Raw genomic sequence first — 15,243 nt, 5'->3', positions numbered from 1 at the left:
TGTTTGAGTAAAATGGATCAACAGCCCTGAACTTGTCAATCCATGATTACCACAATTAGGTCCACGAATTTTGAAAACAAAATTCCTAGGTCCCTAAGCTTATAAAGTGATACACAACATATCCATAAACTTGTAAAATAGTGCACTGTAGGTCTATTTCTGGACCATACTGACTACTGTGGTACAACTACCCATGAATTTGACTCATTCATGACTGGATGTAAGTGACACCCCTCGACAAGTTCAGGAGCTACCTATGCATTAACTTATCATGATATATACCATTTTGATATGCTTGTATTATATCCATCAACATTATTTTGATACATTTGTTATGATGTAAGTAGCTGAGTACTCAATACATACCACTTTCTTAGACTTCCTTTGTTCTTTTTGTTTTCATAGGGTATATTAGGATTTTGAACTATTAATTTTTAATTTTCACTAATAGTATTTCAATGTATGTTTCTTTAAACATTTCATATTCCAAAGATGGTTAATACATCACTAGTTTTTGTAAAAGCAGTTGGTAATACAATGTATTAAATTGAAGATCAAAGTATGTTTCACAAATCTTTTAAATCCTACTACCAAGAAGAACCACCTAGGGAAAAGAGCACGCATAGGCCGGATACCAATTTTCCCATCCGCAACAAAACATCCCTCCAAAAGATAACCCGCAAATTTTGAACCACAACAAACCATCAAGACTTTTCACTAGGAATTGTTCTTAAAAAATGTAAAAACTTTTAGAAAATGCATTCACAAAGTATTTTCATGAAATAAATTACGGAAGCATTTTAAAAGTATACATGGACTTTTTTGAAGTAGAGTTAAAATATTTTCATAAAAAAGGAGAGACAAAGTGATATGGAAGGTTGGGAGTGTGGTACACAAGGCACCAATGACAACCATTTTCCGTTGAGATGTTCTTGGATACAATTGTAAAGAATGAATGGCCCAAGAGGGGAGGGATGAATCGGATCACTTAAAGCAACTCCAGCAGGAGCACCTGAATCAGCAAGTCCAGCAGGAGCAACTAAATCAGGGCCTCTATTTCTGATTTGTGTGCTCTCCCCTACTTTTGTTAGCCCCATATTTTACATCTGCTCTAGCAGAAGCCCCCAAATCTTTTTAATAAATACTAACCATGGGGACCACTTGTCATCCTCTATCCTAGCAACTGACCTATCTTAATGCGTCGATGAAGGAGCACATCATGGTCGTGGGAGGAGAGGCATGGGGAGGAGGAGCCACCCTGCGCACAGGGTTGGATAGCCTCGATAGCAGTAGGGAAGGCCCATTTACCTCAATTCTAGAGAGGGGAAGGAATCAGCCCGCTCCCACGGAACTCGCAACGGATGAGGAGGTGCGAGGTCTTCCGTTGGATCTGGCGGATAGGTTGGATGCATGGGCGAGCAATATGGTGGAGCGGCTAGGGTAGTCGGAAGCGAAGGCGCAACAGATGAGGAAGTGCGAGGTCTTCCGTCGGATCTGCCGGATAGGTTGGATCCATGGCCGAGCAACATGGTGGAGCGGCTAGGGTAGTGCACCGCTCACGCGGTAGGGCAGCATGGTAACCCTAATTCTCCATGAAGAATGGGGTCTGGACAGTGGATTTGGGTGCCCATCTCAGAATGGGAGCTCTAGTAGGGACCCTGCTTGAGCTACGTTTTTTGATTGGGCCATGCTCGAGTTGCTCTTAAAAAGTAACCTAGAGCCACCCTACTCAACTTTTCTGGAGAGAAAGCTAAACCATACTAACTAGATGCGCATATGGTACATTTACCTAGTGTGGTGTTATCAAAGTCATCAATCATCCTACTCAATCTCCTGGGCTAGATTAGGCACTCTAACTCGATTAGAGCGACTAGAAACCTTGTTCACAAAAAAAGAAAGAGCAATTAGAAACCTGGTCATCTAATTATATTGTTAATTGTCCCATTAGCGATATGTTGGACAACTAGACATGCAATTGCAAGGCTACATTAGGTTACTAGGCTAGCTGTGTTTTGGTCCAAGCCCAGTACATATTTCTCTCCCATACTCCTCCACTCATACTCCTTCACCCTATCCATGAGAGACATCGTCCCAGGCATAAGTGTGCAATCCTCCTTGCCGTCCTTGGTCTTCCCGTCCTCCCTTCTCTGCGCTTTTATTGATTTTACGAGATGAGAGAGTGGAGAGAAAGGATGGAGAAATGATGAGAAGGGACCAAAAAACAAAAGGCATGCGTGTAGAACCCATGAATAATAAAAACCAGCATGGTAGAAATCATGTGTAAGAAGAGTCACTAGTAAAACAAAGACATGTACTCCTTCATAGCCTTGGACATGAGCTCCTCCCTATCTTTAATCTCTCGCACTTCTACCGCGCTGCTATGTTCCTGTGACCACATCCGATATGTCTCCCGCCCTTACTCTATTCTCTTTGATGTGTCAACATTTATTGTAATTCATCCCTCCGTTCTAAATTATTATAAGTCATTTTATCTTTTATAGGTATATCGTTTTTGTTATGCATCTAGCTATACGCTATGTCCAAATACATAAGCTATGTATATGTAGAAAAAGCCAAAACAACTTATAGCTTGGAATGGAGGGAGTAGTATTTCCATCATGGATGAATGTGGTGTGCCCAAAATGTATATCATTCTTCTATTGAAGTTCCCAAAATTAAAATGAAACCACAAGGAGAAAACTGGCTGCAAAAATATAAACACGTTACGAAACGAACAGTTTGAATACTGAACATGTATAGTGGGATGATCGAGAGATCGGATTTGTATATAGAGAGAGTAGGAAAACATCAAACTTACAGTATGCATGCGAACACGTACAATGACTGAATGTAACTAGTAACACTTATATATCTGAATTATATTGATCAACGCATGCATATAGGGATATATATGATGCTGCAATAGTATAATATGCATTGCAGTTGTGTATTTTGGGGACGATGCATATATATATAAATCTACTTGTTGGTGGTGGGCCTTGACGACGATGTGTCTGTGGGCACGTTGTCCATGGCCTGCATGTAGTCGCGGCGCTGGGAGAGCCAGAACCTGCGCACGCCGTGCTGCGAGTAGCGCCGGCCCTCGTCGTGGTTGTCCAGCACCCCCGCCGCCCGGTTCTCCTTGGTCACCCGCACCTCCGGGTTGCCCGTGATGTTGCGCACCAGCTGCATCACGCAGATCCCCACAGCCACCCCTGTCGTCGCGAACAGCGGGTACACCTGCGTGCACGCATCCACATGCAGATATATGTCCATATGTCCATGAGAAAATTTTCTTTTTAAAAATAATAATAATTATAGTTCTTTTTTTTTTCTTATTTTATGCGAAGATGTATATACAGATAGATAGATAGATAGATAGAGATATAGATAGATATAGACAGACAGATAGATAGATAGATAATAGATAGATATAGATACATAGCTAGATATATAGCTAACCGTTGGTGAATTACAACGACAGGCGGCAGATTGCACAAAACACAAATGAATGAATCTTACTCCAATCAATCAAAAAAAGGGATGAACCATATAATCTTTGGCAATCATTTACAGACACATAAAATCATGTTGGATATGGAAGACCATACATATGCATACTAGGGATTAATTAATTTGAACCTGATGCTGCAATCATTTCATACCTCCGGCCTAACCCAGCGAGAAGAAGACATTGTTTTTTTTCCCCCCTTGTTTCTGCTAGAGGACCGAGATCTGGGCCTGCTTGGCGACGCAACGACGAGATATGACGCAGTGGACGCTACACGATAATAGCCTGGGGTGGAAACGTCTGGTCTTACTGGGAACCAGCCAGGAATAGAGTTACTACCATTGCGTTGGCATGCCTGCCACCCACCTATTCACGCAATGCAACAACAACGGCATCGGCAGTTTCCACAGGACCCGGTCTTTCCGCGCCTTGACCTACTATACATCCTAGTGTACAAATGGCAAACACGACAAAGAATCAACTCTCAGCACACCATGTCGTGCATACCATGAATAATAATTCATCCTCCCAACAGATCATTTTCTACTATGGTTAGGAGTATATATATTTTAATAAAGAGTTCTTCTATGTTTAGGAGCATATACCATGAATAATTCATCCTCTCAACAGATCATTCTATACTATGGTAAGGATTTGTTCTAATAAAAAAATAAAGAGTACTACTATGGCTAGGAGTATATATATCTTTTAAGCCCCTCTTGAGCACTCAAAAATTTTCCCTATTTCCTACATTTCTTATATGAAAATGAACTGATTCCTATAAAACTCCTCTAAATTCCATGCATTCCAAAGTGACCCTCATTAGTGGAAGGTGGGCTTTTTTTGTTCATCCATGCTACATGAGTTAGTAATCTTCTGTGTCAAAGTTAACGGGCCAAAATTCAACATGTCAGGTTCCGAATAAAAATGGGTTGATGGGCCGGTCTAAGGGAGCATTTGGCATGCATGGCTCATCTGCACTGAGTGACGTAGCCGGAGCCCTCCAGACCCGAATTAAAGCCACGTACTTTTTGCATATCCCCATCCGTAAGTGAAAATGGCTATGCATGGCTCTGTACATATATTATCAAATTTTAGAAGTAATTGCCACTTCGGATACAAATATCTTCCCAAGTGTGTCAAAAACTTAGCTGCCACTATATCCCCAGCTCAACATGTTTCATTATTCCTTTCCCAACACATGCTCGTTTTACATAACATTATGTCGAGAACTTTTGGAGAGCCAAGCGAACTACATGAGAATCTTATAGCTCACACAGGTGCAATGGATGAAAAAATACAATCCTTTTTGTGTGAAGCAAATGATCGTTTTAAGTCTAGTGAAACAAACTGATCTCTTGTGTAGCTTAATATATTGTTTTGCTAAAAAAGGTACCAAGTTTTTTAGAAGAAGCTGGTCTCTGCGCAAGAGTATTGCACACAACCAATTCTTATTACAGTTCCAGCCCCATGCTGTTTTTTAGCTCTCGAAAAGCAAAACCAAACAAAAGGATAATTAATGATTAAATGCTATGCGCTAAGCCTTTTCAATGATGACCATTCATGCTTGGGATTATTTCCATAGCCACAGTCTCCATCATGCCACATGCCCAGTTTTGAAAAAGTTTGTCGGTCTTTTTCTGCAAGGCGTTCCAAAAGTGGGTCCGATAAGTTGCCCTAAAAGCAACATGCAAATAAGAGTATAATCGTTTTTTATAAAGAACCCATCGTTTCTACCAAGCTAGACTTTCCTTAATCCTAATATGCTCGATATTTTGAGATGGAGGAATTAGATCTTGTGCTCAAAAAAATATTTACTCCATCTTTTACTTAAATTTTGGAATCCATCTATAGAAAATATTTTTAAAAATGCATTTAATTCTAGAATATGAGTTAGCTCAAATGATTACTACTAAATCTTATGTCTAACGTTCAAATCCTTTTCATCAGAACCAGTCTTGCTGAACCCATTTCCTTCTTATATTATAGACTAGAGGAACATTAAAGTTTACCAACTTTGTCTTTTTATGAACATTTGCAATTCTACCATGTATAATTTCCTTATTTATTCAAAGGGCATTTCAGTAGGCATGGATTTGCAGCAGACACCCCAGAGAAAATCGATGTGTTGTTTTGAAGTTCCAACTCACTAAAGGTGGTTAATGCAAATTTTCATCAGTTATTTGGCAGGTGTGTGCTCAAAATGTGACTACCTTTAATGAGTACAGCTTTTGCTTCGTATGCTTATTTTGTCACCTCTGCCTATCCTCCAGTCTATGCATTGTGGGCCATCTAGCTAACGTGGACAGGGGTTGAATTGGAAAACAACCCAATGTGAACATTTATGCATATACTTAACTGATAAGCCTAGTCGAGACTGCATTTTCTTCTTCACTCAAGCCAGCCCTCCCTTCGTTTCAAAACTCTGAATTCCTCTTTCCTCACTTTTTCTTCACTACTGGCTCTCATGGCTTCCAAGGCGCCGCCGGATCTACTGAATGCTACTAGTTCTATCCATATGATTGTGCGCCAGCTGTTCTCCCGGATGGTCTTTTCCCTTCAGATGGAGTGTTCCCTCTCCATGGAGATAATTTCCTTTTGGTTGTGGCTTGAAGGGAATGGTCATCCTGATTTCCTTGCAAGCGTAGAATCCTTTGATAACTATAATCTCAGGGGAATTGCCGTTGCTGGAAAAATGTTTATTGAAGCTCTACGTCGTAAGTCTAGTCACTTCAATCATAGATCTGAGGAAGAAGGCTATTTCCAGAAAGAAGCTACGGAAGGTATCCTTTTCTACCTCAACAATTTCTGCTACAAGGCTTTAGAAGATATTCTAGAAATAGCAGAGGCAAAGGAACGTATCTACCGAAACAATCATCAACAAGTTCAGCAACAGAACATGAAGGGTAAAGCTCCTATCATGAGCACGGTAAGAGAGTGTACTTAGAGCTGTGAGTCCGAGAGATGTTGAAAGATGTTTTTAATTATTTTTTCCTTTCCCTAAACATTCCTGCAGAAGGATCTTTTGTCTAAGATCAGGGCATCCTTCACTGGTAATCCGAGTCATGAAGAAGGCTCAAGTTCTAGAAGCATGCCATCCCCCAAAAATCAGATCCTCAGAGATATTGAAAATCCAATCGATCAGTGCCTATCAACATACCCTTTGGCGACCCTTTTTGATAGCCTGAACTTAAGGGATGATCCACAAGCTGATGCAGTAAGAATTTTCTAAGTTTCACTATCCTGGACGTCTGCAAATTATTTATTCAATTATCTTGCTGTGGTTACAAGACCTAATACCTTGCTATCCCATATTTTGCTACAGATCCAGCTACAGATCCAGGTGCAGCGACAGCCCAGTATTCCCCGTGATGAGAGAACTCTCTTCGTGACTTTCTCCAATGGCTACCCATTTACTGCAGATGAACTATTCGAATTTTTTGAGGGGTAAAGTCTATTCTTGTCAGGCAATTACTTACAGATATGTAAATAATGGTGGACTTTAGGTTGCTGACTTCAAAATGTTGCAGTTGATAACGAAATATTTACTGAGATGTCGGATTGATCAATAGAATTTGAATTTTAAAACTGATTCATTCAGGTGAACATTGTTACATAACGCGTAGGTAAAACCGCAGGCGCCAATGCATGTCATACCACAGGTCCACAGGGATACTTGTAGCCCCTTATTTCCAGAAATATTGTTAACCAACTTGTTAGGTGTACACCAATGCACAGATCGACTACATAGGTATCTATGCTATAGAATGTTATAAGGTGAAGCACATATATTCATCATATATCACAAGTTATGTAGTTTACTAGGGATTGATTGGAGGATCACTGACTAGACAAAAAGGATGCAAAATTAATTTGATGTTTAGTTTGTGTACCTGATCACAGGATTTATACAGTTTATATAATTCTGTGTCAAGTCATGGCAGAAAGACAAAGTTATAGCTTTGAGGTCTTATGTGACATTCTACAGTAACATAATCAGTGGACAAGTTTTATCAGTAGTCGGTACTTTTCTATTTTTTTCATAGCATGCATTTAAAAGATGAAATTGCCAGAACAACCATTTATATGAGAAACTTCATTGTTCCACAAGTATGAAACTTTTGTGTGATAAACATGTTACCTTTTCAAACGATACAAGATGTGATGCAGATGAGATACACACAGCATCAGACTAACAGCCCTAATTTTTTTAAATGCACTCTCACCTAAAATTTTTGTTATGTGCTAAATGCATCAATTTCTATGCACAACTTATGATTGTACAATGCAATGCTGAACTTAAGATATATAATGTAAACAGCTAATCATTTCCCCAGCAACTAAAAGTAAAGGAACTTTTTACTTTTTGAGATACGTGTCTGTTGGCTCCTTAATTTTGATTACTGTATTTCTTTAATTTCACAGGAACTTTGGAGGTGTTGAAATCATAAGCGTGGAGGAGCCAGTTGAACCTAGGCCACCACTCTATGCACACATCTGTTTTTTCACACAGGAGACAATCCTCCACATCCTTCGTGGCAACCCAAGGGTCAAGTTCGTGATACGAGGGAAGCATCTATGGGCTCGGCAGTTTGTTCCGAAGCGGAAGAAAGTCCGGAACTAGCTAGTGTCACATGCCTGGATGTTGGTGCCTTATATCTCATGCAAGTCGTAAAACTTGGAATAAAGCCACCATCCTGCTTCTTATTAGACTTTCCTGGCTCCTGGGCCTTCTTTCTCCTTATAATAACCCTTGTGGAACCTTACCTGGCATGGTTAATAATGTTATCTGCTGTTGTATGACTATGTGAGATCAACAGTGTTGTCTTATATGTTATCTGGGAGTATGGTTAATAATGTTGTGTGATGTGAGAACACATAGTGCTATTGATATGTTGGAGGTTTCCTTCAGTAAATTCTGAAAAGCCTCTTTCCTAATTTCCTATTCATGGAATCTTTTTTCCTTGAGTACTTGAGTATATTTAACTTCAAGTATTCTGCATTCATTTCTAGGTTGGTTCACCTATGACATTAGCGATTTGTGCTCCATTGCTTTTGCCATTCTCCTGTGATATTTGGTTTCAGTTCACCATTAACATGTGGTTGGTTGAACTGTGGAATGGGAAATGTATGAGGTTATTCAGTTTTCACCCATTCGGTGACTAATCGCTAGCCTCTGTGGACGTCATAAATATTTTCAACTGATTAATGATTTTCAAGGTGATATACGACATACGGCTACACTTGCTGAGATCTGAACTGATGTTTTAGCTCTCTATATATTATTGACTCATTATGTGCCAATGGTTTTTTTGTTCCTAGCAGGAGCTTTTATGCTGTCCTGTTGTGTGTTGTATAAGAATGAACTGAGCATGATGTTGTTGTATATAGGGTGACGAGTTGTTTATGTCATCTCAAGTGGTTGTTTTGAACTTTTCTCAAGTTAGATATAGTAATTCTCATGTCACAAAAAGTATGGTTTTGGACACAAGTACTGCCTTCAAATTAAAGCATATTATAACCAATAATTATTTATTGTAACAAATATCTACATATACAAACATAGTCAATTTCTTTATAAAGCCTATGGATCAACTCATGTTATTTTCAAATGTTCAACTGCATTAAAAAGCTTGTGCATCAACCCTCTGATTCTATGAAAATGTTGTGGAATCTCGCCATATAGGGCAAAAATATGGATATATCAAAAATTAACTTATTTGACTCCAACAAATTTATATTGACATTTTTCTGGGGGCGACTGTACAAAGTGTTTGAAAATTCTTTCAACTATTCTCCAGGGTTTGATAACTTAGATTCGTGCAAAGTCAACACTAGCAGTTCATTTAAGTCTAATTGTTCATAAATTTAAGCCCTTTTATATAATATAATGCAACTGCAGAGAGGGGGGCAGAAAATATATTTGTCATCATTGAAATAAAATTAAACCTTTTAAGTATTAGAATACAATGCCTATTTTCTTGAACTGTCACCTGGGGGATTTAATCCCCACCTGAATTGTATTGATATATCATGGCATAACCACACAATGCCTATTTAAGACCATTACAACTCTGTAGTCTCTTGGTTGTCTCTCAACCTATACCTAAGCACACAGAGAAGTTTTCAGATATAAACTATACAATATGTGTTTTATCTTATTAGTTAATATAGTTATCTTTATATAACCCACATATCTTTAGTACATGATGTCTGAGCCAAGAGACAAACTGTTCATGCACCTAGGATTTTGCTGATGTACTGTCTAAACAGATGATAAATATCATTACTGTGCATGCCCTACTCGCTCGCTTTTACAACTAAGTTATTGTGACTTGCCTCTATTATGAAACTACAAAGTCTAAATTCATTATGTATCTCACCTGTGCTATTTCATCTATTTATTAAAAAAAATCTGATTTCCATATTAATAAAGAGGGACGGGGATGAGAAAAGGTGGATCGGGGAGTGGGCACCCAAGAGGCGCCCAAGGAGTGACTTGTCATGTGGGTATCTAGCTCTACCACAAAGATCAGATCACCAGAATAAACCAAAATTATTGGGTGCCAAAAACAGTTCCAGTGAAACCAAATCAATGAGTTTCGTTGGAACAAAAAAGGCCTCAGAATATGAGTGAGATCTGTCTTACCTTCGACACAGGAAAATGATGACATGGTAGAAGTTAGTACCAATATCTTTAGATTAAATGACATGATTTTCTCTTATAGTATTTACCTACATATGACTTTGTTCATCCCTAGGAAGACTTGATATGATTACTGGTTGTGCTGAATGAATCATACTTTATCTTATTTACTCTTCATTTTAATGAAATATCTATACTGTAACAGTCTAAGACCATACACAGTCTTCATCAAACTGAAGCATGAAAGAGGGATAAAGCCATCTGCACCAAACTAGTATGCTGGGGAAGACAAAAGAAATAGGATTTTTCAATACCTCACAAAATTTTACTCGAATGAAGAAGGGGGGGGATCCACCTCAAAGAAGGAAGCTAGCATCTCTTCAAATTGATGCCATGTTGTTGTGGATCGAGGTCGCTTCTCCTGTTGTGTATCTTTCCCCACCATCACCGTCGTCCTATCACTACTAACATCTTCGAAGGTTGATCCTTATAGCTTGAGATGGCAAGTAACAAGGGAGTGAGCGATTTGGTTCTGTCGATGAGGATTGGAAAAGAAGGTTTTGGATTTGAGATCGAGATCAAGGCGGCGGTAGGGGCGTGGGGGAGGGGGAAGGGGGAGCAGACAAGTGAGTGAGATAGAACACTGCTTCCTTTTTCTTGTTTCTCAGTTGTAGTTGGGGTGATCTCTTAAAGTAAAGGAAAGTAGGTAGCAAAATGCAAATAACCACAAATGTCGTCATTTTTCCTTAATTTTAAATAGAAGTAGGTAAAGACAATTATTATTGTACACGACATACGTTGAGGGTGGTGGCCACATACAGGTAAGCAAGAAGACAGATGATGCATAATAAGTATGTTGGCAGCTAGCGTTTTGGTAACCGAAGTGGGTAGAGGAAGCGTTAAGGATTGAAGAAAGTATATGAAGTGGGAGGACCAAACCACAAGATTAGGATTTAACATATCTCAATGGACATTGATGCAAATGTCATGCTGAAGAAATCTATAAATGGTATTATTTTTGATAAATTCAGGACAATCTCTATTTTATAAATGATGTGAATTGCTTTTTCGAGAGAAGGACAATGGCCTCTTTAGAAATATAAGTTTTTTTGCAATAATATTGTTTTTGTTTTTAAGTACCTTTGGACAATATTGTTATGTTTGTATTAGGCATGTATATTGACAAGCAGAAGTAGATGTTCTATCCTCCTAGATAAGATCTTGAATTACATACCTTGTAATGGACTAATTTTATAGGTTTATAGCTACTTGGTTGTTTCTTGTTTTTTTCAAGTAATTCATGAATAATCATGCTTAGAGACTAACGGGGCTCAAACCCTTAGCTTCCGCCTTGATAGTGTGGTGCTATGACAAATTGAACAACAATCGCTATAGGGACCCAAACCTAGAGCTTCCACTTTGATAGTCCCACTGTAAGAATATTTGTTCTATTTTGTCCTGCTATAAGAAATAAGAAATATAGGTTGATTGTGCCTTCTTCCATATATTTTTTTCTTTTCTCTACACTTTTTTATTATCCAAAGCTAAGGATATTGCCAATGTTGTCACTTCTTCGACCTTTTTTAACATCATGTGGGAGATCTGTGTGTAATTGCAACCTTAAATGACTATAACAACCTTATGCTTCCTTACACTAGAACAATGATCAAAGCAATGACTAGCAAGATCAAAGCGACGACTAGCACAACAAAAATAATGACTAGATGACACCAGAGATGACTTGTATGATACCAACACAACACCAAAAAGGAAGCAACCTACTCCATGCATCATATCTCATCAGAGTGACCTCAGAACAATGACCCTTAGCTCCAAAGGAAGTGGTATCAATAGATGCTCCAAGTAACACTGAATCCCATCCTCTACCAGGCAAACTATAGTCATTGAATTCATCTCCTGACTATAGATGGATTTAGGATAAGACCATGAATCCTTCACACACTTGACAAGTGGAATAAATGAGGTCTCAAGTACAAGAGCCTCCTCAAATTGAATGAAAATCTTGCATACTTGCACCAATGACAATGGTGGACATGTGTCAATACTGATATCAGCCAAAGGCTTTGAGAAAACATTCTTGCAAACCTCCATGTCTACCAATCAAGGAATGGAAGTTTCCACCTCATGTAGTATACTAGATGTCTCAGGTCATGGGTGGACAAAGATGAAGATGCAATCATCCAATTAAACTAAATATGGTGGGAAAACCAAGTAATGACACTAATTGTAGCTAGTTTCATGTTGGATTACCAGACACAACCTAGAACCCATATGTGCATCTCCAAGGAACCAATGTTGCTTGCAATGGCAAGCTTTGTAAACTTTTTATATACAAACAATAAAATCTTGTAGTGGGATGTGTTCTTGCACTTGCAATATGCTCGAAAAGATACAGTTGAAGAACCATCTAATCAAATCTATAAGCATTTGGCACATATTGACACTGAAATATTGTTAGCAGTGCAGAAGACCAAAGTGTCGGGTTCAGGGAAGATAGAGGACAAACTTGTTGTTTGGAAACTGATAAGGAATCATTGACCAACAGTGCGTGCGAGAGCCATGGTGTAGTATTGGAGTGAGAGGTTACTCAACACACTAGTCCTTGAGGTGTACACCTTGCCCTCCCACATGCCTCCCTTGTTCAGTTGTAAAGGGCCACAAGGGATGCTACCTATCCTAGTAGCAATGGAGAGAGAGAGAGATAGTGTCGTGGGGTTAAAACCACAACAAGAACTGTTGTTCATCGAATGTCATTGAGTGTGAGGGTCTCTAATGTGTCGAATGGACTCAAGAACACAAAGAACACACAAAGGACACAAAGGTGTTGACACCGTTTTTGGGCACGTGTCCAGGCCGGCAGGATAAGACGGCAGTGTTTTGTTTATAGGAAGAGGTGCCGATGAGGATGGTTGCCGATGAAGGAGAGGTTGAACGTGACTAAGTCTGTAGGCGGTGACGTGTCTGTGCCGATGGCTATGATGAGGAAGTCTACCGATGACTATGACAAGGGAATCTGCCGATGATACGAAGGGAGAGTTCGGAAGCCGCCGATGGTTTGTGGAAGAGTTTCAGTTTGTCACGGGGGATAGTTTTGTTATTTCCTTAAATTATTTAAATCGTTTTGTATACGGATTCTGTGTAATTTGGAATTAGAATTCTAATCGTGTTTGGCTGTAGCTCTTTGAGCAGGGTATAAATATAGACCCTAGGGCCTTGTAATGATACATCTATCAATCAATCAAACACACGTTTTTACTCATATTCCAGCATCTACTTTTTCGACGACTTCGTCATACTTTTTTCCTTTTCATTACGAGTTCTTAGGAATTCGTCGACTCAAGCTCGGCGTGTTCTCAAGTTCCGCGTGAGTACCTCTTAGCCGTGACATCCGGGCGCATCGCTGTTGTCAGGACTAAAGTATTCGAGTTATCACCTTTGCCGATAGTAAGGTCAAATCGGCTGGCACGCCTTAATGTTTGAATCGGGTATTAGCCCTTTGTGTTTCCAGACCAGCTTTTGCACCAACACATCTTTTGGCATGCCCAGTGGGACAGATTCAAGATCAAGTTCAACATGTCGATCTCTGACTTTGATCAAGAGAACGTCATCCCCGTGACGGAAGCCAATCTCAAGGATGAGCAGAAGCAAGCTATTGCTCAAGCCATGGAGGAATACAAGTTGCAATGCCTAAAGTCCTTCAGCATGAACAGGAGCGGCGAAGTAATCCAGAAAGATGCACTGCCGGCACCACGGCAGGTTACTTTCGAAGCCAATCCTGGCAAGCTTCAAGATATGGTTGACAGTGCTATCAACCGAGCTTTGATCAACCAAGCTGGCGTACTGTCTAATACGGTTTTCAATGCCGTGGCAAGAACTTTCAAGGAAGGACAAATCCCACCAGATTATGTGGGCCCCTCTCATCATCAGCCAACGTCACCAGAGGTCACAGCTCCATCGGCTGCTACGGCCGCTGCGAGTGCACAGTCTGCCGTCCCTCCAAGTACGTTGGGAACTACTAATGCACAATCTGTGCCGATGACAACTAACCCGCAGACTTCAGGTGGGCAGAATAAACTGACTACAGATATGTTGGCATCGACAATGTCAGGGCTGACTCTTCCTCCCAACTGGTGGGGTTATGGTATGCCTCCAGAGTTGACGCCGGGTACATCACAGATAACCAACATGAGGGGCAAGACTCCTATGACATCGGCGCTTCCCAATGCGCCGTTGAACCAGAGTCCTCGGTATACTACAACTACTACTGCGAGGCCTCACACTGGGAATCCTCAAGATTCAATGTTCCAGATGCCTAATGCATCGGCAGATTCAATGCTGATGCAACAGAGGTCTATGACCCAGTCGGGGTATGTCAATTCAATGATGATGCCCAATTACCAATCACCGGCAGCGCCTATGCCGATGAACGCTAATAATGGATGGCTTGGACAGCAAGTCTTTCCCCAAACACCCCAGCAGAGTTACCAGGCTACAGGGTTCCAGCAAGGATAGATCTATCCCGGATTCCAGAGCCAGGGGGTTCCCAACCAGCCAATGAATCTCGGACAGCAGCTCGGGGGGCAGCAAATCGGTGGACAGCAATTTGGTGGTCCGTAGATTGGAGGCCAGATGATCAACCCAATGTTCCGTGCAGATCATGCCCCAAACAGACACATGGAGGCTCGCCACCAGGTGCCGGACCCGCAGCCGCCTCATCGGCAGGATGCCGATGCATATTGGGCCGATAAGATCGCTGAAGTAATGAGGGATCAATTTGGGATAAAACCCAAAGTCAACACTTACTCTTATCGGACACCGTATCCTCCCGCATATGATTTGATCCCGCTTCTGCATCGGTACAAGGTACCAGACTTTACTAAGTTTTCTGGACAGGATGACACGTCAACCATGGAGCATGTCAATAGGTTCATTATTCAATACGGGGAAGCTGGTAACAGGGACGAATTAAGGGTTCGTTTATTTTCATCATCATTGTCTGGATCGGCCTTTACCTGGTTCATATCACTACCACCCAACTCAGTGATTACTTGGGCCGATCTGGAGA

The 15,243-nt window shown here is 40.4% G+C and overlaps 2 protein-coding genes across 2 annotated transcripts; one reads left to right on the top strand and one right to left on the bottom strand.

Moving 5' to 3' along the window:
• On the bottom strand, positions 2,706 to 3,767 carry LOC8084607. The gene is made up of 2 exons (XM_002459648.2): positions 3,666 to 3,767; positions 2,706 to 3,240 (listed from the first exon to the last, which is right to left on the bottom strand). The coding sequence occupies exons 1-2, from the start codon at positions 3,693 to 3,695 to the stop codon at positions 2,980 to 2,982; spliced, it is 291 nt and encodes a 96-aa protein (XP_002459693.1). The 5' UTR covers positions 3,696 to 3,767; the 3' UTR covers positions 2,706 to 2,979.
• Positions 5,887 to 8,348, top strand: LOC8084606. Its single transcript, XM_002461787.2, has 4 exons — positions 5,887 to 6,440; positions 6,528 to 6,728; positions 6,837 to 6,958; positions 7,937 to 8,348. Exons 1-4 carry the CDS (start codon positions 5,979 to 5,981, stop codon positions 8,133 to 8,135), a joined length of 984 nt encoding a protein of 327 aa, XP_002461832.1. The 5' UTR covers positions 5,887 to 5,978; the 3' UTR covers positions 8,136 to 8,348.

The sequence above is a fragment of the Sorghum bicolor genome, chromosome 2 (genome assembly GCF_000003195.3).
Source record: "Sorghum bicolor cultivar BTx623 chromosome 2, Sorghum_bicolor_NCBIv3, whole genome shotgun sequence".
Taxonomy (NCBI): domain Eukaryota; kingdom Viridiplantae; phylum Streptophyta; class Magnoliopsida; order Poales; family Poaceae; genus Sorghum; species Sorghum bicolor.
This window is presented reverse-complemented; position numbering and strand designations above follow the sequence as displayed.